The 23907-nt window shown below is 55.7% G+C and overlaps 2 protein-coding genes across 2 annotated transcripts; one reads left to right on the plus strand and one right to left on the minus strand.

The window, feature by feature from the left end:
• Positions 1 to 144: 144 nt before the first annotated feature.
• RNF40 (ring finger protein 40) lies at positions 145 to 11503 on the plus strand. Its single transcript, XM_007950245.2, has 19 exons — positions 145 to 276; positions 743 to 910; positions 1042 to 1183; positions 1824 to 2030; positions 2800 to 2921; positions 3044 to 3190; positions 3282 to 3356; positions 4081 to 4200; positions 4296 to 4475; positions 4630 to 4765; positions 5725 to 5846; positions 5935 to 6362; positions 6454 to 6571; positions 6702 to 6851; positions 7026 to 7238; positions 7314 to 7439; positions 8668 to 8808; positions 8898 to 8999; positions 11327 to 11503. The coding sequence occupies exons 1-19, from the start codon at positions 145 to 147 to the stop codon at positions 11501 to 11503; spliced, it is 3006 nt and encodes a 1001-aa protein (XP_007948436.1).
• A 7539-nt stretch (positions 11504 to 19042) lies between these two features.
• ZNF629 (zinc finger protein 629) lies at positions 19043 to 21800 on the minus strand. Its single transcript, XM_007950251.2, has 2 exons — positions 21728 to 21800; positions 19043 to 21576 (listed from the first exon to the last, which is right to left on the minus strand). The coding sequence occupies exons 1-2, from the start codon at positions 21798 to 21800 to the stop codon at positions 19043 to 19045; spliced, it is 2607 nt and encodes an 868-aa protein (XP_007948442.1).
• Between the last annotated feature and the right edge of the window lie 2107 nt (positions 21801 to 23907).

Raw genomic sequence — 23907 nt, forward strand, 5'->3', positions numbered from 1 at the left:
GGAGAGGGATGGAGGAGTTCGGGGCTCTGGGCACCGGCCACCTCCACATGTGTGCTCTCTGTCTTCTGCAGGTGAATTAAGTGTCGCCTCCGCCCACTTGACGCCCCTCGGTGGGACCCCGCGCTGCTCCCCGCCGTCGCAGCCATGTCTGGGACCGGCAACAAACGCGCCGCCGGAGATGGGGGCTCGGGGCCCCCAGAGAAGAAGCTGAGCCGCGAGGAGAAGACCACGACCACTCTCATAGAGCCCATTCGCCTTGGGGGCATCTCTTCCACGGTTCGTGGGCCCTAGTCCTCAGAGCTTGGCAGGCTCCCGCCTCTGTTCTCCGCCCAAACCGTCCAGAACCTTACCGCTGGTTCCCCAGGCTTAGCAAGGTCCACTTTACAGAACATTGTTGAAAGGGACTATGGACACGATGTCTGTCTTCCCCTTACAGGGAAGGTACCTAGAGGACGTCTAACTTGTCTCTGGGTTGTGAGTGGTTTTTAGAGTTAGAAGCGGCAGAGGCGGAAGCAGAACGTGAGCCTCCCAGTCAAGCCACCGTCTCTGTGGGCGTCGAAGTCTCTTTAAATCCATGGGTCAATCTGTTTCCGCAGTGATGCTGCCTTGTCGCTGAGTCGGGTCCGACTTGACAGCACATAACAGCAACAACAAACCGTTAGCTTTGGGATACTGTTCTTTCCCTTTCTGTCCTGATATTTGATTTCTGCTTCTCTCCTCGTCTTCTTTGTTGTCTTGGTAGGAAGAGATGGACTTGAAGGTACTGCAGTTCAAGAACAAGAAACTAGCAGAGCGGTTGGAACAGCGGCAGGCTTGTGAAGATGAACTCCGGGAAAGAATTGAGAAGCTAGAGAAGCGGCAGGCCACGGATGATGCCACCCTTCTCATTGTCAACCGCTACTGGGCTCAGGTGGATGCCCTCTGCTTTCCTACACCCGGCCTTTATGTGGCTACCAATCCTCAGACCCTTCTCCTGAGGAAGGAGCTATGCTGGGAAGCATCTGAGGGAACCATAATGTTTCTGGCGCTTTCTCCCTTCAGCTGGATGAAACTGTGGAAGCCCTTCTTCGACGTCATGAGAGCCAGGGGGAGTTGTCTTCAGGGACAGAAGCACCTGGAACCCAAGAGGGGCCAACCCATGACGGGACCCCTCTCACAGAGCCGGGGACACCAGAGCTGAGGGGTAGGGCCAGAGCCCTAGGGTCTGGGGAGCTAAGTTAATTTCTGGGTGGGAGGAAGTTTTGCTGTTAGGCGCCTGGAATCGCCCCTACTCCAACACAGGTGATTTCACGTTGGGCCCAGAGTGCAGGCTTTGGAATCTGATTGACTTGGTTCTCATTGCAGGTCATGTTTTGACACTTCTGTTTAGTTTAAAACAAGCATTTAGTATTGACTGTGTACTTGGCCCTGTTCTGACTTGGAAGAGACAAAAATAAGCGAGAAGAAATTGTCTTTGTCAGTAAAGGAACTAGTGTTTAGAGACTGTGTAAATAAGTACGTAAATATATGCGTGATTATAAACGATAATAAGGGAAAATGTAGGGATCCCTGAAAGAGAATGGTGGGGGTGCATGTTTATGCAGTTCTAATTTAGACTGGGAAAAGAGAAGCGGCTTCCCTGAGGAAGTGATTTGGGAACTCTGTGGTCTTGAGGAAATTAGTTCCCTGCACTGGAGTTGTCTCACTTTCAGGATGGGGATAAATACATTGTAGGTGGTAGCTGTATTGATTCAATGAGCTGGGAAAGACTTGGGCTGCGACTTGGTGTATGGTGGTAGTCACTGTTGCTATTCTCCTCATGAAGGTCTGCCCATCCCTTTCAGAGCCTCTGCCAATGCAGCTGCGACCCCCTCTTAGTGAACCTGCCTTGGCTTTTGTGGTGGCACTGGGCGCCAGCAGCTGTGAGGAGGTGGAGCTACAGCTGCAGGGCCGGATGGAGTTCTCCAAGGCAGCGGTGTCCCGTGTTGTAGAGGCCTCAGACCGCTTGCAGCGCCAAGTGGAAGAACTCTGTCAGCGAGTTTACAGCCGCGGTTAGTTCTTTGTACCCCCAAAGCTTTCCACTTTACCTGCACTTTGATGGCTCCCCCTCATGCACTGAGCCCAAAGGAACCCATGTTCTGGGAGGGGAGTTGATTTGTAGAAGGGGGCTCTAGCTTTCTTTCTTTTTTTTTTTTCTTGAAGATATTTTGTTTTCTGCCTCTGATTCACTGGTTTTGCTTCTCTAGCAAACCCAGTCTAAGACAGATGGTAATTCCCCATGCAGCAATTTTTTTTTTTAAATTTTTATTATGATTTGGGTGAAAGTTTACAGAGTAAATTTATTTTCCATATAGCAGCTCACATACAGTTTGTCTCATGATACTGACTGCAGTTTCCCACAATGTAACAGCTTCCGGGTTTGATTCTTGGAGTTGAACTCTGGAGTAAAGGGTGGAGGAGTTGCTGATGTTGATGGAGTGACCCTCTTTGTCTAGAGTCCTCTCTGGAGCACTGTGAGGGAACCTTGTTGGCAGTTACTGATCTACAAGGCATAGTAGCAAGTGCCCAGGCTTTGTGAGCTGATAGGCTTCTCTCTACCTGCCTTCTGCTACTCTATCCTGGGTCTCCTGAATAGATGTCTTCTATCTCTGAACAGGTTTCCTCCTCTCTACAATGGGAATAAGAAGGTCTTGGCTTTGTTATGAGAAATTGCATAAAGGTTGGGGATCACATTGGATGTACAGCAGACTCCAAAATGAGTTAGCACTCCGTTCCGCTGCACTGGCATTCACCCTTAACCTTTATGTCCTCCCTTCCCAGGGGACAACGAACCCCCCAGCGAGGTGGTTCAGGCACGTACTCGGGAGCTTGGCCGTGAGAACCGGCGGCTACAGGACTTGGCCACCCAACTTCAGGAGAAGCACCACCGCATCTCATTGGAGGTGGAGTCAAGAACTTTCGGGGTGGGATTGCAGCCAGGGCAGGGTTTGGGTTAAATGGGCACCAAAGAGTCTCAGGGAACCAAGTCCCCCATCTAAGCATCTGTGCCCTCCACTGCCCCCAGTACTCCGAGCTCCAGGATAAAGTGACTTCGGCAGAGACCAAGGTGCTGGAAATGGAGACGACAGTGGAGGACCTGCAGTGGGACATTGAGAAGCTGCGCAAACGAGAGCAGAAGCTTAATAAGCACCTGGCGGAGGCCTTGGAGCAGGTGGGGCTGGGGTGCTAGGGCGGGCAGAGCCACGGCTGGGTACTTAGGGCCTAGTTTCACATCTGTCCATCTGCCTCTCTCCTCTCCACAGCTCAACTCTGGGTACTACGTGTCTGGGAGCTCCTCGGGCTTCCAGGGCGGCCAGATCACACTCAGCATGCAAAAGGTGAGGGGCATCATTCTTCTCAGCCCTGCCCGTCACCTTTTCCCGGCTTCACCCCTGAAGTTCCCCTCAGAATTAAGGACAGGCATCCAGCCAGAGTCTGTGAGGCCCTGCCTTTATCCATTCAGTAAATAGCTGTTGAACACTGAATGCCAGCCACTGTACTAGAAACATTGGTATTAGAAATGTTGGTTCTAGAAATATTGGAGAACTAAACAGTCTAGGTTCTACTTGAGCAGACAATAAAGAAACAAATAAAACATACAGAACATCGGTTATACCACTAACGGCAACAACAACAGGAAAGAAGAAACGGAAGTGTGTCGTAATTGGTTGGCATTCTTAGCTGGGTGGCTGTGGAACGACCTCACCGAGGGGATGCGTTTTATCAGTAACTCATTCTTCATCCTGACTTCAAGGCTTCTTTCCCATCTTGGTTACTGTACATTTTTTTGGTGACGTTGGGGTTACTGTGCCCTGTTCCCTTTATGCCACCTGGCTTTTCAGGTCTTCCCAGGCACTCTTCAGTTAGGAGCCTTGGTTCCCACGATTGACTACTTAGCATTGAATTTTCTCTCACTTACCTGGGAGCTCTTGGCCAGTGCTTAGTCAGCCTCATCCTCTGGGCTTTAGGCTCCACCTGTACTGCACGGGGAGGCTTGGATGGAATGTGTGGTGGGAATGTCAGGTGTGCAGCCTGCCTCTCACAGCCCCTCGTGCTCCACAGTTTGAGATGCTGAATGCAGAGCTGGAGGAAAACCAGGAATTGGCCAACAGCCGCATGGCAGAACTGGAGAAACTGCAGGCTGAACTGCAGGGGGCTGTGCGGACCAATGAGCGCCTCAAGGTGGGCTGTGGTTGGGCTGGGAAGGCCTGGGCCTGAGGTAGGGGTGGAGCCCTGACTGCTGCTTTGCTGATCACTTTTGGGCATGTCCGCCCCAGGTGGCCCTACGGAGCCTTCCTGAAGAGGTGGTTCGGGAGACCGGGGAGTACCGCATGCTGCAGGCCCAGTTCTCTCTGCTCTATAATGAGTCTCTGCAAGTGAAGACCCAGCTGGATGAGGCCCGGGGGCTGCTGCTGGCCACCAAGAACTCCCACCTGAGACACATTGAGCACATGGAGGTGTGGCCCTGGGACAGGTGGGGCTGGGAGGCCCTGGACACCTGTCCTCGGGAGTAGATTCTTCCCAAGCTGCAGAGGCCTGAAGTGGGTGAAGGAGGGAGGGGTCCGCCGGGGAGCTGAGCGGTCATGTGGATTCTGACGGCCCAACCTGCAGAGCGACGAGCTGGGGCTGCAGAAGAAGTTGCGCACAGAGGTTATCCAGCTGGAGGACACGCTGGCCCAGGTACGCAAGGAGTACGAGATGCTGCGCATCGAGTTTGAGCAGAACCTGGCAGCCAACGAGCAGGCGGGTATGTGGTGAGGACGGGGTGGAGGTGGGCCCTTAACCTGGGAGTGCTGGGCCTGCTTCTCCAGGTGCAAGAAGTTAAGCCCCTTTCCTTCTTAGAGCCTCAGCGCTCTCCGGAAAACAGGGACACCACGTCGTGGCACAGGTAGCTGAGGTGGCTGATGGAGCAGGTGCGGCCACAATGAGCGGGCAGCCCTTCCGGAGGCTCTGGCCTTATAGTGCCTCTCTCTGTGAGATACTTACTCGTCCTACAAAGATTTGAACACCACCTATGATCCAGGCTCTGCTAGTGAACAAAACACAGAATCTTTGCGTTGCAGGAGCAGTAGTTTAGTACAGGAAACCAGTAATGAGAGCATGGAGCATGTGGATTAGATAGCAGTGAGTATGACAGGCAAACTAAAGCAGTTATCTTTGTGGTCGAGGAGGTTCTGGCTCATGGCCGCCTCCCACGTGCAGGGTAGAATTGCTCCAAGGAATTTTCAAAGCTGTGACCTTTTGGAAGCAGATGATTTGGCCTGTCTGCTGAGATGTCACTGGGTGGATTCGAACTGCCAGCTGGGTATGTTTGACAAGCAGGCAAGTGTCAACCATTTGTGCCACCCAGGGCTTTCTAAATAAAGCAGAGAATGGATGATAGTATCAGGAGGCGGGATACTTTGCGGTTTTGGTTAGGGAGATCAGCAGAAGTAACTGAAGCACCGTTTGTTTATTTGAATTCATGTATTCTATGGAAGGAAACGGGAATACTGTAAAAACTTGCATTAGCAGGAGTAGTACAAGAGGCAGCATTGTTAACTTTTAGGGATTATTTTTTTTGGTGCATTCCTCCTACAGTGAAGGCTTTGCTGTCTCTGCTGCACATGGGGGTGCTGGCTCTGGCTCAGCCTTTCGCCACTGACGGGTGAGCCCCTGACCCAGGGACCAGCCTGATCCCATCCTTCTCGACACCCCTCCCCACAGGGCCAATCAACCGGGAGATGCGCCACCTAATCAGCAGCCTCCAGAACCATAACCACCAGCTGAAGGGCGATGCCCAGCGCTACAAGCGGAAGCTGCGGGAGGTGCAGGCTGAGATAGGCAAGGTGAGCTGGGTGCTGCCTGGGAAGAACCTTTCCTGGACCCCAGTGAGCACTGTCTCACCTCATCCCTGTTGCTTGTCTGTCTTCTCAGCTCCGGGCCCAAGCCAGTGGCTCCACCCACTCCATCCCTAACCTGGGCCACCCAGAGGACTCCAGCATTGGTGCTCCAGTCCCAGGGAAAGAAGAGAGTGGGCCAGGCCCTGGTGGTGCCCCCGACGGCAGGAAGGAGATGGCTTCCGTGCCTGGCACCACCACAACTACTTCATCAGTGAGGAAAGAAGAACTGGGCTCCTCTGAGGAGGATGTCCAGGCCCTAACTCCTGGGGCCCAGGGCCCCTCCTCCCGGGGCCGAGAACCTGAGGGCAGGCCAAAGCGGGAGCTTCGAGAAAGGGAGGGGCCTGGCCTGGGGCCCCCATCTGCAGCCTTAGCGCTCTCAAGGGTTGACCGGGAGAAAGCCAAGGTGGAAGATGCCAAGAGGAAGGAATCGGAGCTCCTCAAGGGTCTCCGAGCAGAGCTCAAGTGAGGCCCTGTTCTTGTCTCCTGTCCTTGCTACTTCTTGCAAGTGGCCTCCAGCCCTTCTCGCCAAGCCTCCCTCTTACACCCCCCCTAGGAAGGCCCAGGAGAGCCAGAAGGAGATGAAGCTGCTGCTGGACATGTACAAGTCGGCGCCTAAGGAGCAGCGGGATAAGGTGCAGCTCATGGCAGCGGAACGCAAGGCCAAGGCTGAGGTGAGGGCAGATGCGGCCTCAGAGAGGCGACCCAGAACGCCTCTTGGGCTTTGTGGGGTTCTGACCAGACAGGAGCCCCAGGTCAGCAAGATGCAGTGACGGGAGTGCATCGTTCTCCTGGTGGCTGTAGGTGGACGAGCTACGGAGCCGCATCCGGGAGCTGGAGGAGCGAGATCGGAGGGAGAGCAAGAAGATTGCGGACGAGGATGCTCTCCGGCGCATCCGGCAGGCAGAGGAGCAGATAGAGCACCTGCAGCGCAAGCTGGGTGCCACAAAGCAGGTGCGGCCCCTTCGTGGTCCTCTTGCTTCTGGACCTGGGATCCCTGTTGGGTGTCCCTAGTTTCATGGCACTGTGATGGCCCCTCTGGTTCTTGGCTCAGCCATGTATTTCCGTGATTGCCCAGGGCCATCCTGTCTCTCCACCACGCTCTGTCTTGTCCCTGCCTACCTACAGGAGGAGGAGGCGTTGCTGTCAGAGATGGATGTGACGGGTCAGGCTTTTGAGGACATGCAGGAGCAGAACGGGCGCCTGCTGCAGCAGCTGCGGGAAAAGGACGACGCCAACTTTAAGCTGATGTCCGAGAGGATCAAGGCCAACCAGATTCACAAGCTGCTGCGAGAGGAGAAGGATGAGCTGGGCGAGCAGGTTCTGGGTCTCAAGTCCCAGGTGAGGCTGCCCCGGGCTTGGGTGCAGTGGAGAGGCAGGGGCTCCCGAGCACTGAGCCCTTCCCCTTGTCCTCAGGTGGATGCCCAGCTGCTGACCGTGCAGAAGCTAGAGGAAAAAGAGCGGGCCCTGCAGGGCAGCCTCGGGAGCGTGGAGAAGGAGCTGACGCTGCGTAGTCAGGCCCTGGAGCTCAACAAGAGGAAGGTGAGGTGGGCTTGAGGAGACTAGCGAGCTAGGAAGCTGCCTCACCTCCACTTCGTGAGTCTGCGAAGAGCATCTCTGAGGACGATGGCCTAGCAGTGAGGCCTGGCTCTTCTGCTTCTCACAGAGGAGCTCTGAGCTCATTAACGGCTCCCAAGTGTCCAACGCACGTTACGTGCCAGACCTGCGCTGGGTCACACTTAAACCTCACAGTAATCCTATGAAGATAAGTTTTCTTATTATCCCCGTTTTCAGGAGGGCTGGTGGCGTAGGGGTTAAAGCATTTCGCTGTTAAACAAAAGCTTGGCCTATCAGCCATTTTGCGGGAGAAGGAGGTAGCAGTCTGCTTCTGTAAAGACTGACAGCCTTGGAAACGACACGGGCGTACTGCTCTGTCCTTCAGGAATCCACTCAGTGGCAGCAGGCGTGGTTTGGGTTATCCTCATTTTAAAAGTGAGGAAACAGGGTCTGGGAGATCAGTTGACTTGCTCAAGAAAGAGAGGAACCCACTTTTTTGGTTCTAGGACCCACATTCTAATCACCACGTTGATTAACGGTAAAATGGGTGTGGGTCCTTGTCATAGAGCTGCATTAGAAGAATTAAGCGTAAGAAAGGCTTAGTTCGTGGTAAAGGCTTAAGATTAACGTTGATTGTCGTCATCTTTCCCTTGCTGGGCTTTTCTCACCTCCAGTCGGTCTGTTTCCTTAAGCGATATTTTTGTACTTTGGCCGTGTAACCGGGCTCTGTGCTGGGGACCAGTGAGCACAAGAGGGGCTCTGCCTTTGCGGAACTTCAGATCTTGAGGGACAGGCATCAAGCCAGTAATTCCACAAATAAGATGTCATTTCAGATCATAGTTAAAGGAAATAAGGTGCTGTGAGAGGGACACTGGGCAGCTTCTCTCAGGAGGTGACCCTGCGGCTGACACCTGAGGGAGCCGTGGGGGACAAGTCTCTGTGTTGGGATAGTTGAGGGGAACAGGGAGCAGAGCTCTGTGAAGGCTCAAGCACGGGAACATCACGTGAGCACCTGAACGTGTCCGAAATGAGAGAGCGCGTTAAGGTGGTGGGGACTGAGTGACAGGAGACAAGAGCCGCTCTGGTGCAGATACTGGACTCAAACCCAAGAGCCAGGACTGTTGGAAGGTTTTACACGAGCATAGGTGGGCCGTGGCCTGACTCCCCAGGCTCAGACAGATGGGTCCCCTCCTCCCTGTGCCATCTCCCCCAGGCTGTGGAAGCAGCCCAGCTGGCTGAGGACCTGAAGGTGCAGCTGGAACACGTGCAGACACGGCTGCGAGAGATCCAGCCCTGCCTGGCGGAGAGTCGGGCCGCTCGCGAGAAAGAGAGCTTCAACCTCAAGAGGGCCCAGGTGTGTGTGTGGGGGGGGCTTGGGGAGCACTGAGTGGGGTGAAGGCAGTTTCCAGGGGTGGGGGCTTCACTGATCCTCTCCTACCCCAGGAGGATATCTCACGGCTGCGGCGCAAGTTGGAGAAACAGAGGAAGGTGGAGGTCTATGCAGATGCCGATGAAATTCTCCAGGAGGAGATCAAGGAGTACAAGGTGGGGCTTCGGGGCTGAGCTGTGTCCCATCAACCCAGGAATCTGAGATGAGGGCTTGGTGAGAACTGTAGTGGGTGTCGGGGCCCTAGAGGTAAGGTGAAGGAGCCTTAGTGGAGTAGTGGTTAAGCACTTGGCTGCTGACTAAAAGGTCGATGGTTTGAACCCACCAGAGGCTCTGCAGGGGAAAAGACCTGCCGACCTGCTGTTGTAAAGATTATAGCCTAGGAAACTGCAGGATAGCTGTACTCTGTCCTGTAGGGTCACTGTGAGTTGGAATGGACTCAAGTGACACACAACAACAACAGTGACAAGATAGGATAGTAAAAAGGTTTGAGGTGGAACGTTGGTTGTGGAGTTAAGACAGGTGACCAAGTACTGACTATACATCTGTTCACGCCAGGCACAGTGCTAGGTAGGTGTGTTTTTAGATAGGGGAGACAGCCAAGTAACTCTTCATCCAAGTGATGTGTGATGTAATGGCAGAGGCCAGAGAAGGGCTGTGGGAACTAGCCCTGGGGGTCAGCAGGCTTCCTGGAAGCTGAGTCAGGGCTGGCTGAGGGGAATGGGGTGAGAGGATTCTAGGGAAAAGGAGGGGCAGACATGGAGGCCTGAGCAGAGAGAAGCCAGCGCTGGTCATTGTTGTTGAAGGAGAGAAGAAGTTGGGTTTTGTTTCGAGGGAAACCTGGAGAGTGTTAGGCAGTGTCCGATTCCGAGGGTTGTGGTCAGCCAGGCTGAGGTGCTTGTCTCGTTCTCCAGGCAGTATGGAGACCTCGAAGGGCTTTAAACAGGAGAGTGACATGGTGAGATCTGCTGTTGGATTTGGGCTGGAGGGGTTAAGACTAGACACAGTGACGTCATTAACTATGGTGGTTGTTGAGGCAACAATGATACTGAACCAGCCTAAGGTACTGGAGATGGGTGGATAGGTTCCGGAGATATCTAGGAGGTAAAACTGCCTGGACTTGGGCTGGATCACATGCATAGAGTGGGAAAGGGGAGGTATTAAGGACTCCTGGCTTCCTGGTTTGAGCAGCTAGGTAGGTGGCAGTGCCATTTATTGGGCAGGAAGAGTGCAAGGAGCAGGTTTTGGTGGATTGTGTTCAAGGATGTGTTGAGAACAAGATGGAACTGTAGGAGCCTCAAAACTTAAGTGATGACCAGAAAAGGAGGCTGTGGGTTGAGAGGAAAAAGAGTGGTACCGAGAGTGGAGGAGGAAGAGTTAAAAGGGGGACATATTAGGCTGAGTCAGAGCTGCCAAGAAGGCAAAGGAACCAGGTGATTGGGAGATGCCCCCTTGGGTTTGGGAGTCCTGGCAGGTATGGTTTTGGGTGAAGGTCAAATCACCTACCTCTTCACCAACTGGAGTGAGGAGAGGGTGGGGGGGTGAGATCGATAGATAACCTTTGAAGCAATTCTGTCTTAAAGGAGAGAGGTCCCTGGAGGCAGCCAGAGAGAAGGGAAGGGTTTCTAAAGAAAAGACTTTGGAGCCTGTTACATGCTAATAGGTAGGGTCCTGAGTGACAGGGCAGAGGTGATGTTGGGGAGGTTGCTGAGGTGTGGCAGGCTGGGATGGGACTTTAAGCAGGGTGGTTGTTATGTGCCGTTGAGTCGGCCCCGACTCACAGTGACCCCTCCTTGGGTTTCTGAGGCAGTATCGCTACGGAAGTAGATTGCCCAACCTTCCTTCCAAAGGGTGGCTGGTGGGTTTGAACCGCCAGCCTTCTGGTTAGCAGTCAGGTGCCTTAGGCACTATGCTACCAGAGCTCCTCTTAAGCAGGGTAGAGGTGTATTGGGGAATACTGAGAGTAGAATTTCTGTTCCGAGTTGAGGGGCGAAACCTGCTGGCAGGTAGGAGGTTTCAGGAGAGAAGTGAGTCCAGGGACCCACGGCAAGATCTGGGCAGCATCAGGTGTCCAGTTGAGGGTGACAGCAGATTTCCAGCAGCATTGTCGTTTCCAGACATGGTTTAGCAAGTGCACATGAAGAGATAGACAAGTCAGTCGGCTTGAGCCAGGATTGGAGTTTTGCTCGAGGAGGACAGAAGAACGCAGGGAAGGCCCATGGGTCCTTGGCCCTTAAGAGGGCACATGTGACAGCTGTCACTGCCCAAGCTAGAATCAAAACTGTTCCTTTGCAGTTTTAATACCTTGGCCTCTGAGACTCAGTTTCCTCACTTGGAGAGTACCCAACGCCTCTTCCCAGGGTTTTAGGGAGGGTTGGATGCTGCCTGCTGTGTGGCAGGCTCAGCCTGGACCAGCTCTGGCAGTCTGCTTAGGGTCCGGGCCCCATTGAGGTGGTTGCCCAGCTGATGCCTTTGCCTGACCCAGGCGCGGTTGACCTGCCCCTGCTGTAACACCCGCAAGAAGGATGCAGTGCTTACCAAGTGCTTCCACGTTTTCTGCTTCGAGTGTGTGCGGGGCCGTTATGAGGCGCGCCAGAGGAAGTGCCCCAAGTGCAACGCAGCTTTTGGTGCCCATGACTTCCACCGTGTCTACATCAGCTGAAACTGTAACTCAGGGGACTTTGGCGCACGTGGGCCCTGGGGGCTGTGCCCCTAGCCCTTCCCCACCCCAGGTCCAGCGGCCCCTACCCTGCATTCCAGACCCTCTGGGCCCAGTTCCTGTCCACCTGGTTGGTTTGGGTGCCCCAGTGCATGTTAGTGGATCAGCCAAGCTCAGCCACATCTTCTGCTGAAGATCAGAGAGGTGGCCTAGGCGGCTTCACCCTGCTGGGAACATCTGCCAGAAGAGACCTGAGGGTCCCAGGGCATTCGGTGGCGTTTCCGTTTCTGGGAAACTGCCCTTTTTCCCAGTCTCTGTGGGCCCATCCCCAGACTGTGACCTTCCCTAGAGGCTCACCACCTGGCTACATACCTGGAAGTGAGGCCTGGGAGTGAACTAGGCCTTTAGCCCCTTTTTCTAAGACTGGGTCCTGAGATGTCTTTACCTACCACCCACAAGTCTGGGCAGGGCTTCCCTCCTATGGGTCCTTGTGCCCCTTTAGCACAAGAGCTAGAGCAGGGGGTACTACCACTCTCTTCTGGGGTTGCTGCAGTCACTCCCTCAGCTTGAAAGTGTTCAACCAAGATCATCAGTTTCTAGCTGAACAGGCCCCTCTCCTGTTTCCACTCTCCCAAGTCCTCATGTCCCCCAAGGCTCCATTGGGTCCCCCAGCTCTCATCCTGGTGGCCTTATCTGCAGTGGAGGCAGAACTTCCCTGGAGGGAATGGGACAGACCAGCCATTGGGCCAACTTCCAGTCATTCCAGGCAGAAGAGCTTCACCCAGCCACACTGGGACTGAGCCTGTACCCATGATGCTTCCCATGCCACCTGCCCATGCAAACTCCAGGGGCCGGGAAGGCAGTACCTAGAAGGGCCTGGGAAGTGGAGCTGCTGGCAAAGGCCACGGCCTATTTGGACCTACAGCCCCTACAGTACAGAGATGTCTTGTATAGGCTGGTAATTGTTATAAATAAATATCCAACTCTTGGCCTATAATCGTGAGACTGACTAGGCCACCTGCCCTGAAAGTAATGGCCAGTTTTTAGCCACTACCCCTGCCCCACGATTTTAAATCCTGGCCTGGTCGTTCTGCAGTCCTGGTTGGGCATAAGGGCCATTAGAGAGCCCTACCCCAGACGGGCTGTGGGAGATTGGGGGGCAGGGCGCCTGCAGAGACAAAGCGTTGAAGTCAGCCCTTTGGAGTCCACCCATCTTGCTTCCAGAGAGATGGCTTATGCCGCCTCAGATGCGGCGGCTCGGGCTGGCTTGCCACGCCCCCGGCAGTCATTGGCCTTCGCTTGCCGTCTTCGTGTGGAGAGGTGCCGAGAGGCCTTCAAATGCATCTTGGGGAATGTAGTTCCCTATTGGCACTTGGCGAGAAGGCGTTCGGAGGGGAGACCTGTGTACACGACTGTGGACGCTGAAGGTGGCATTGGGCCTAATCTTACGAGCTGTCTCCCCCTCTTCCCCTCGGATGGACAAACTAGGACACCTCATTGAGTGACTTCCTTCATTGCAACCTGCTCTGGCCTTTGGCCATGTTCTGTGGGACCGTGCGTTCAATGCGCTGCCTGGGCTTCGGACGGAACCTTCACAGAAGCCTCGCTGGGGCTGGGGCTGGTGCTGACCGGGGTTGGTGCCGGAGCTGGAGTCGGAGCCATGGCCACGGTGGAGGTCGCGGGCTTACCGGTGCTGACGCTCTCGCGGGAGGCCGTGGCCCACTCAGCGGTTGCGCCTTCATGAAGACTCGCGGCCTTGTCCGCTTCCGGGTCCCTCCTGATCCCCAGGGCTTCGGCAGGGCGGCAGCGACCAAGCCAGGTCGGATCGGAGATGGAGAGGCGGGCTGCGGGCGCGGGCGCGGGCGCGGGGCTGGCGGTGGAAGGCTCGCTGGCGGAAGCACGGGCCGCCGCGGGGGATGGCATCGGGCAGCGGAGGAAGTATCCGGGGGCAGCGGAAACAAGGGAGGAAAAGCGCAGGATATTGCATCATAGAGACGCGGCCACCTGCGTCCTCGAGGGAGGACCTGGCGCGGTGAGGCGTGCTACACTCCCGCTGGCGGAGGTCAGCCAATCCCCTGTGAGCGCGATCCTCTCCCAGGAGTCACCACCGAAGGAGCTTAGTAAATGCATTGCCTTCTCAACCATCTCCCCTAATGGCCAGTTTCTTGTTCAAAAGGAGCTAAAAAGTTTTTGTGGGTGCTCTTAGCTGATATTATATTGTTAAACTTATTTCTTCAAGCTCTTGGACACCCAAGAATGGGAGATCCCAGAATTTCAGTGGGGGTAGAGTAAACTCCTGATGGTTCACCACAGTTTGAACAGCGTTAGGAGGATGGGCCGTTGGGGCTGGTCGGACCCCTCCACCCAGGAGTTTGACCCCTTCCAACCTGCAGTAATGCTCCGTGGCTGTGATGCTCAGGGTCTCTGGGTAAGGCAGGCCAAAGCTTTGCCAGGACCAAACCTCGAACTTGGCTGACCTCTTGGAGAAGAGCAGATGTTGGCCTCCATGGGGAGAGTGCCTGCTGCCACCAGAACTAGGGCTCCTGTCTGACTGGTCACAGGGTCCTGTGGAGCATTTGACACTAACCACTCCCTGCCTGGAAGCCTTCCCTTGGGTCCTGTGGCGCTGCACTCCCCTGGCTTTGCTCCTACTCCCCAGCTGCTGGCACTCCTCACTGACTTTGCTAGGCTTCTTTCCTCTCTCCTAGGTTAGGCCCTCTCCTTGCCACTCTCCCTAGGTGTGTTTATCCACGGTCATGACAACAGCTAAGCAGCTAAGGCCTGACTCCAGCCTAGTTCTCTCCTGAGCGCCAGACCAGGAATATCACCAATTGTAGAGGGGAAATAGGATCATGTCACCCGCCTTCAAATCCCCAGTAACACCCCATCCCAAAGGTTCTAACACAAGACTTCACACGCTGTGCTGTTTGGCTTACTCAGTCCCCACCTCCTATACTCTATAAGGCCACACTCCTTTGTCCTTCCCAGTCCTTCTCCATGCTATTCCCTGTTCCCTCATCCTCATCCCTCCTCATCCCTCAGGTCATTTCTCCCAGCAAGTTTCCCCAACTCTGCTGCAGCACGTGCCATCTCTGGCCTCCACAGCCCCTTCAGAGTCTCTGTGGTCAATGCCTGCTGTGGTCCTCACTGGAACCAGCTCTGATGTACTTCAGCGTCCCCAGGGCTGGAAACACAGACAATATGCGAGGCCCTTCATTACCCAGCTTTCACCAGGAAAGGTAGGGTGATTCCACCCCGTACCCCTTCCTTCTCTGTCCCTCCTCTTGCTCTCCAGACGGGAAAGGTGAGCCGGGAAAGGTGAGCCGAGCCCTGAGGGTCTTGATCAGCTAGGCACCCGGAAGCGGGGGAGACAGCTTCCTGGCTGGAGCAGGAAGCCCCTGGCAGACAGGAGCAGAGGCAGGTGGCAGGCCAGAGCAAGCACTGACCTCAGGCGACCACTTAGGCCCACAGCCAGGCCCAGGCCCAGGAGATGGTACCGTGGCAGGCCTGGTATTGAAGGCTCTTTGGAGCAGATCCCGCCTGGCTCAGACAGTGTGGAGCCCAGGGCAGCCCCAGGCAGGCCAGATGTGGGAGGAGGCGGGGAGCCTGCTTGAGCTCTGGCCATTCGGGTTCCCCTCGCTGACTTGCTGTGGCTGCCTTTCTCAGAATCTCAGCCTCTCCATACTGAGGGCCCAGAGACGTCCCAAGAGTGAAATGATGAACGAGGACTCCACTCATCTCCTTAGGACCTAGGAGGCCCAAGACCAGAGGAGGGGCTGAGTCCGATGGGCCAGGCCCAGGAGCCAGGTGAACCAGGGACGGTGGCTGTCAGCTTGTGGAACTAGATCCCCGGAAGACAGGCGTCTGAGGCATCCTAGGAAGGGGGCAGGCATTGTGGCCAGATAGGCCTCCTTGAAGCATAGCTGGGCATGAGCCGGCCAGCAGTGAGCACATCCTGCTGGTGTAGAAGCCAGGCACCACCAAGAGTGTGTTGGCTTTGCCGCCATCTCATGAGATTGTTCTCAACCTCCAAGGATACGGATTTTAAAACCTCATAAACCCCTCAGTCCCCATCAGGAAGCACCAGCTGAGGCCTCTAGTGCCTCTGGGTAAAGGGGGAGAGAGGCCTAGGGCCGGGCAGAGTTCTTGAAGTCACACATAGGCCCTGGTTCTGGGCGAGGGCAAGCTCTTCCAGTTTGCTCTAGGCTGAAAGAGAAGACAGTGAACACCTGGGAAATCTTATTCCCTTTATTCTCTTCAACTAATCAACATGACCACCTGTGACACAACACTGTTATTGACACACAACACTCAAAGGTGGGGCCTTGCTTTGCTCCAGGGGGACAACTCAGGTGAGTGGGGCTGCCCTTATGGGGGCAAAGGAGTCTGGGGGGGCTGCTCACCTCAGTGTGGGGTGTGTCATGGAACCCCACATCTTGGTTGTGATGGTTTCGAGTTTGCCCACCATTCAGGATTTATGCCCAGTTCTTTAGAGTTCCTTCCCGTCTGACCTCTACGGCCAGAGCAGTTTCAAGTTTCTCCCGGAGCGCAGATCACTTTCCGTTACCCTCAATGACTCCCTAACCCTGTCTGTGGGGCACCACCATGGGGCACTTCTGAGGGGTCTGGGGCCTGCACAGAGCTGGGATGGCATGCTAAGCCTCTCGGACTCAGTTCTGGTGGGCAACCGCCACAGCCTGTGCCTTGGCCTGAGTTGGTCAGAGGGACACTGGATGCTGCCATTCACTTGGTGGGGCACCTCTCACAGTCAGCTCCCTCCTTGGCTCCTCCCAACAAGATCTAGCTCACCCTGGAGGGAAGCACCTGGCTAAAGGAGCTTGGGTGGCAGGGGCGGGTGGACAGGAGAGAACAGGGCACACCCCACAGGTCTCCGACTCTGCCCTTTGCCTGCTTTGAAACCCCAGACTCCAGTGAATTGCTTCCACATCATCCATTCCGTTCTGGAGCCGAGACCCCCAGCCCTCACCCATCCCTACAACATGCGAGCACCTTACTATATGCTACACCCTAGTCCTGAAAGGCCTACAGCTGGCCTCTGACTATGCAGACCACCTCCCCCTGGACTGGCCTTTGAGCCCCCAAGGCTGTTCCCCTGGAACCTTCCTGGGGACAGATTCCTCAGACCTGTTTCCAAGGGGGTCTGCTTCTAGCTTTACAAGGGGTTTGTTGCTACAACTCAAGTTTCTCTCTGCTCTCATCTCAAGAGGGAAACACGTCTGCTTAGACTTGGAGGACTCAACCCCTTCTCCTCAGTCTCACAGGCGCACGCCCTTCGTCAGAGTCTCTTGGATGGAGGTCGAGGCAGCAGGCTCATCCTCCCCTCTCAGTAGTGCTTTTCCTACCTGGCATTTGGGTGGGGTCGGGAGGTGTTAGGCAGATGTTAAGGTCTTCCCCCACAATCTTACATGACCTGCCTTTTCCCTCTCCCCAGAAAGCCTGGAAGTTGTCTCCTACAATGTTCTGGATTTTGATCCTTTTGAGGACCGTCCCTTCGGGGACAGGATAGATGAAGCGTGAAGGAACTTTTAGGTCATGGAATGAGAGGTCTCTTCCACAGCTTTGTAGGAATTCAAGTCACCCTCTCTGGGGACGTGATTCCTGAAGGGCCACCTCACCCTGCCAGCGTGGGGTCAGTGGGCACTTCCTCTCAGATCCAGCACTAAACAGAGTCCTCTCCTGCGTTAAGGGTCTCCATGTTTAAGGGGTAGGGGTTCTTGATACGGATGTTTCTCTCAAGAGTTCTCTCTCTTCAACCATATTGCAGTACCAGTCTCTTTCCCCTGTCACACACACCCCGCAGTCACATTAGTGAGTTTGGCTGGGTTTATCAAAGTGTGTTAACTGTGTGTGGTGTGTGAGGACAGAAGATGGGCCTCTCAGAGAAGCCATGTTTCTCATTCCTTCTGTTTCTCAGGTTTCTGTGAGGAGGAGAGGAGCCAAGTGGGTGGGATCTGTCCCTTCACCAGGCCAAGACTGGGCTGGGTCATCAAAACCTCATAGGCCTCCAGATACCAGGATGGGGATGGCGGTCAGGCCTCTGAAAACTCTTCTGGGACCTATGGTCCAGTCCATGGGGTGTCAGACACCCACTACTACATGCAGGCCCTTCATCCTGCAGACTGCCTTGCTAACAGCTCAGATGGAAGACTGAGGTTTACAGGTTGCTGCCTAACCGAAGCTTTCTATTTGATCAGCTTGCCGTCTCTTGTTACCACAGAAAATCCACCATGGCGCTGGCTGAAGTGAAGAGGAGAAGCCTAAAGAGGACTTGACCACACACAGGCCTTGAGTCTCTAGAGGGCTTTATTCTTTGGAGGTCAACTAGCAGCAGTTCTCGCTCTCCACTGAGGACAGAGTGCGAGGAGATGGACTGCCACCACAGCAATACTGGTGGCAGTTAAGACTGCAGGAAACCTCCTGACAGTGAGACCTGAGACTGTGAAGAGGGGCCCTCCGTCCCAGGATGCCTCTCGGAGTAGAAGCGGCTCCCAGCTGAGCTGGGAGAAGGGAGTAGTCATGCCTGGATCGGGGCGAATCCTGACAGCCAGAGCTAGGACCTGCTGGTACTTGCAGGAGCTCCCAGAAGCAGGGAAGGCCAGGCAGCCTGGAGTTAGCTGGGTTTCCCTTGAACAGTTTCTCCACCTTGGTTTGTGTCCCTCAGCGCACTCTGATGGAAGTCTTCTACTCTTTCTCTCTCACGCTGGTGGTGGATTCCCGTGTTCTTACACCGAAGTTTCTTACAGGGACACGTCAGCCTTCAGAAAGGCTTGCCATACTTCTCCCACCTTATGTTTGAGTTCTCTTTGATAAGGAATCCCACAGGCTCCTTTCCTAACACACAATTCTTCTAAGATGGGCCTCTTACCCCAAGGAGCCCCACTGCCATCAGGTGGGTTACTTCTCGTCTGCTCACTCGGCTGTCTTCCTCCTGGTCTTGTTTGCTTCCTTTTCTGGTTCCACCCAGCTGAGCGCCTTCCTCAGGGTAACTGTCCATGGCTGCTGGGAGAGAACCTCCCCCTATGCCCCAGCAGGAGAGGGCATTGCAGAACACGTGTATGGAGGTTTGCCTGCACCTTCTGAGGGCCATGCCACCCAAGTCAACACCATCGCTGTATTCCCTGCATTCCCCCGACCCTACAGTTTCATAAGGATTTTGATACAGTTTTATAGGGATGTCTAGAGACATACTGGGACCTCTCTACAATTAATAGGGCTTTTATCCGCTATGGTTTATAGAGTTTGCCTGCTACAGACTTAAAGGACTTTTTAATTTTTTTCCTACATATTTATAGGGTTTCTAACCCAAGAGGTTTTCTATACTGCCTTATAAGTGGTTCCCCCCCCTCCCAACAATTTTATAGGGTTTCCCATCATTGATGTGAAAAGCACTATTTTTACCCAGGGTTCTTTATCCTCCACTTCCTCTACAATCTAACCAGGTTTTCTTCTTTTCTCTGCATAATTCTTTTGGGGATCCGGTGTTCCTCTCAGTAGAGAGGCCCCTGGTCTCCCAGAGCCGTCTCAGAGGGAGACACCCGGGTGGCAGCTCTTGTGGAGGAGGAGGGCAGCGACTTCCGCGAAGCTGTCTCCACACTCAGGGCACACATAGGGCTTTTCTTCCGAGAGGGTTTTGAGCTTTTCCCCTTCTCCATGGCTGCTACTCCCTGTAGGGGCGGGGGCCTCCCCTTCACCTTCCTGACGGGCGGACAGGGTGGCTGGCTCTGGGAGTGGGTCCTCGGGGCTGGGGGCCTTTTCTTGGGTGTGGGTCTCCTGGTGCTTGCTGAGGGCCAGGCGATCGAGGAAGGAGGCCCCGCAATCTGAGCAGCTGTAGGGTCTGGCCCCCAGGGGGCTCTTGAGGTGCTCCAGGAGGACAGAGGAGCTCTTTCCCAGCTCAGGACTTTTCTGGGGTTTCCCACCTGCGTGCACTTTCTGGTGCTGCAGTAGCTCAGAGCTGAGGCCAAAGCTTTTTTTGCATTCGGGGCATTTAAAGGGCTTTCCGCTTAGGAAGGGGCTGGGCCCCGCCCCCTCGCCAAGTCCAATCCTGTAATCGGGGAAGAGAAAGGGCTTTTCGTTGCCGTGGGTGAGCTGATGTTGGAGGAGCACCGAGCGGTCCAAGAAGCTCTCTCCACAGTGCGAGCAAATGTAGGATTTGGAAGAGAGCAGCCCCAGCCTCTGGCTGAAGGTCTCCTGCCCCTCAGGCGTTTTACAGGGCGGTCCCGGGGGGTCAGCTCTGCCCTCCGCAGCACCTGGGTAGGAATTCCCTCCGAAAGGGAGCCTCGGGGGCCGGAGCTGAGGCGCTTTGGGGGCTGCGTGCGCCATGAGGCCATCGGCGTTTTTGTAGGGGTTCTCTCCAATATGGATTCTCTGATGCTGCATAAAGATGCCCTCATCGTTGAAGCCCTTCCCACAGACCAGACACTTGTGCGGTTTGGCCCCGGGCGGTGGAGTCAGCAGCGCGGGGTCCCCGAACCCCAGCAGGGAGTCGCCCTGAGCTCTGCGGGCTGGGGTCTTGCCCCTCTCGTGGACGACCCGGTGCTGCTCCAGCTCGTGCGCCTCCAGAAAGGCCTTGCCGCAGTCGGAGCACACGAAGAGGTTCTCGTCCATGTGCGTGCGCACGTGGGTGATGAGGTTGGAGCTCTGGCTGAAGCTCTTGCCGCACTCCGGGCACTTGTAGGGCTTCTCGCCCGTGTGCGTGCGCCGGTGCTGGATGAGGTGGGAGCTGCGGATGAAGCTCTTGCCGCAGTCGGAGCACTTGTAGGGCTTCTCCCCGGTGTGGATGCGCTGGTGGCGGATGAGGGTGGAACTCATGATGAAGCTCTTCCCGCAGTCGGCGCAGATGTAGGGCCGCTCGCCGCGGTGGATGCGCTGGTGGTTGATGAGGTTGGAGCTGACGCTGAAGCTCTTGCCGCACTCGGGGCACTTGTAGGGCCGCTCGCCCGTGTGCGTGCGCTGGTGGCGCAGCAGCGTGGCACTCAGGGTGAACGTCTTGCCGCACACCGGGCACTTGAAGGGGTCCTCGCGGAGGTGAGTCCGCTGGTGCTTGATGAGGGTGGAGCTGTGGCCAAAGCTCTTGCCACATTCCAGGCACTCGTAGGGCTTCTCGCCGGTGTGCGTGCGCTGGTGCTGGGTCAGCTCCGAGCTCTGGATGAAGCTCTTGCCGCACTCGGTGCAGCGATACGGCTTCTCACCGGCGTGGATCTTCTGGTGCTTGAGGAGGTTGTGGTTCTGGCCGAAGCGCTTGCCGCACTCGGGGCACTTGTAGGGCTTCTCGCCCGTGTGGGTGGCCTGGTGTTGGATGAGGTCCGAGCTGCGGTAGAAGGCCCGCCGGCACTCTCCGCACTTGTAGGGCTTCTCGCCCGTGTGCGAGCGCTGGTGCTTGATGAGGTTGGTGCTCTGCGTGAAGGCCTTCTCGCACTCCGTGCACTTGTAGGGCTTCTCGCCCGTGTGCGTGCGCTGGTGCTGCACCAGGTTGGAGCTCCAGCTGAAGCACTTGCCGCAGTCCGGGCACTTGTAGGGCTTCTCGCCCGTGTGCGTGCGCTGGTGCTGCACCAGGTGCGAGCTCTGCGTGAAGCTCTTGCCGCACTCGGAGCAGGTGTTGGGCCGCTCGCCGGTGTGGATGCGCTGGTGCCGCAGCAGCTTAGACCACTGGCTGAAGCTCTTGCCGCACTCGTTGCAGATGTACGGCTTCTCAGCGCCGGCCGGCCGGCCTTGGACCAGCTCTCGCAGGCTGGGCTCATTGGCCGGGACCACCGGGGGGCTGTTCCATGTGGTAAGGGCCCCCCACTGCCAACTGGCCTCACAGGCCTTGGTCCAGTCAGCCGGGGCAGGGACTACCTCGGGGGCTGAGGCATCCAGTGGGGCCTGGTGGTCCGAGGGGTTGGGGTGACCCAGTGGGGTTGGGGGGTCCTGGGGGGTGGAGAGACCCAGGGAGGACCCCTCCAGGGGCATCTCGGGGGGCTCCTTGAATTCGGGACTCTGAGCCGGATCTCCCAGGATGACCTCCTCCCCAAAACTGTGCTCCTGAGCGCTCTCCTCTTCGTTCCCACTCGCGGCACCTGCGGAGAGAAAGGAGTCTCCAGCCCCCAGCTCCTGGCAGAACACGGGCCCTGGTCTCTCTTCCCTCCCCTAGGTTGCCCCCAGAGTCTGGGTCCCTCCCTGGCCGGCCACTGTCTTGTCAGGGCCGCAGCCCCTCCTCGTGCCTCTCACCTTTGTCAGCATTGTCGGGGCTCGACTCCGGACCCTGCAGATCCGGGCCCCACAGCACCGTCTCAGGCTCCATCCCAGAGCTCAGGCCTGCGGAGGGCTCCAGGGACCCTGGGCGGTGGTGGTGGGGGGACAGGAGGAGACAATGGAAGCTGCTCTCAAGCTTTTCCTCACCTCCCCCCGCCCCCAGCCTCACTCCCCAACCTTGGACGGACCGGCTGAAGCTCTTGCGGCACTCACTGCAGATGTAGAAGCCCGGGACGGGCGGCCTTGGACCAGCTCTGCCAGGCTGGGCTCATTGGCTGGCACCACGGGGGTCAGGGGGGGTGCTGTTCTAGGTGGTAGGGACCCCCCCACACACACACTGCCAACTGGCTTCACAGGCCTTAGGCGAGTCAGATGGGGCAAGATCTATCTCCAGGGCTGGGGAATCCAAGGGGTGGCTTCTCCCACACACACTCCTTCCCAGGCCGCATTCCTTCTTTGAACCCCAGTTCCCTATCTCCCTATTCTTCTGTGAAACAGTTCTCACTGTGCCCCTCCTGCCACAGGCCTGATTCTTGCTCCAGATCTTAAAATCACAACAAAGCCCATAGATGAACTTAAGTTCGTAATTAAGAGCTCTTCAGTCATAACCCTTTGAACCCAGACTGGGGGCTGGACAGGTTATCTAACATGCACCAGGCTCTCACCCCACACATCTAATGCCTAGAGGCAGGGGAGACAAGGCTGGGAAACCTGTTATTTTGCTCATCAGTGGAAGCTCATTACAGTTCTAATTTTCCTCCCTAATGAGGCTGCTAATTGAGACTAATAAACTTTTCTCTTATGAGCCCCAGAGAGAACTGAGGCTGCCCTGGGGCACTTGATGGGTTAAAAAAATAAAAATTAAAAAAAAAAAAAAAAGACACCACCTTGATTTCCTTGAGGGGAAAGGGGCTCTCTAAGTGGGCTGGGGCACTCTGCAGCCACAGCTCAGGCCAGAGATGGGGGCAGCAGGAGTTCAAAGCCACCAGGGGCTGCTGTAGGAACCACAGAGAGCGAACAGTGGCAAGGAGAAAACAGGTGTCAGGCCACCTTGCAGCTGACAGCCCTGCCTGCTGTGGTATCCTCGGTTACCTTACCCCTCGGCCCCATCACCCTGTGCGGAGGCCCAGGGGCCATGCCGTCCATTTTACAGATTAAAAGCCAAAAGCTAGGGAGATGCACCGACCTCTCCAAGGTCACCGGCTGGGAAGAGACTAGAAAGGCAGGCTTGTGTCTGGCCTGCCCCTGCCTCAGACAGAGTGAGATGACCTTGGGAGTCATGTGAGACTTGTAACCCCGGGCTGCTGGCTACACAGTGCCTGCTGGTGGTGAAAATGGGCTGGAGAAATTCCTGGGACCAAGGGGATTCTGTGGACCCAGTGACTAGGCCTAACGAATCTGCGTCTATTCCCCACTGACGCCTTCCATGATCGGTCTCATCTCAGATAGCCCCAGGAACTCCTTCTATTCCTTTCTTTCTGTTTTGTTGATGATGTATCCCGTACCTAGGACAGCGCCTGGCACCTAATACGTGCTCAACCGATTTTTGTGGAATGAATGTAAGAGTGATATATCCCTTGGTCCTGGAAAACATGTCTGGTCCAATGCCACTAAAGGTCATTTTGTCCGCCAGGGGATGGCAGGAAAAGAGCAGGAGGTCCCAGTGGCTCCCTGGTCAAACATAGCCAGCTCTCATCCCAACAAAGGTGACATGATTCCAACCTGACTGACAGGGCCAGGGAGCTAAGTGCTAGAAGGAGAACATCCCACAACCTTTAGACCCTTAACAGGGCCCGGGCTTTGGATGGCTGTGTGGGCTGGGCACTGTGTGTGGGGGCAGTGGTGCAAGGAGACACACGGCAAGGGCTCCAGAGAGCAGCAGTTGAAGGAACCAGCTGAGCCCTGCCGAATAGCAGGAGAGATAGGAGTTAGATTTTAGGAAGTAAATGAATTTCTTCATCCTGCAGCTACTTAGGTTATGAGAATCCTTTCCCGTCTGTGTCTTTGGGGTGGTGGAAGCAGGAACTTCTGCCAAACTAGGGGCTGCCTTGGCTCTTCTAATGAGGCCCGAAAGGGTGTTTGCCGAGGCCAGCTAAGAGCTTATGTCTAGAGAAATTCAAACTCAGTGGTCCAGAGCAGAAAGGGTTAATGGCAAA

The sequence above is a fragment of the Orycteropus afer genome, unplaced genomic scaffold, assembly GCF_000298275.1.
Source record: "Orycteropus afer afer isolate SDZICR_OR568_19922 unplaced genomic scaffold, OryAfe1.0 scaffold00266, whole genome shotgun sequence".
NCBI lineage: Eukaryota > Metazoa > Chordata > Mammalia > Tubulidentata > Orycteropodidae > Orycteropus > Orycteropus afer.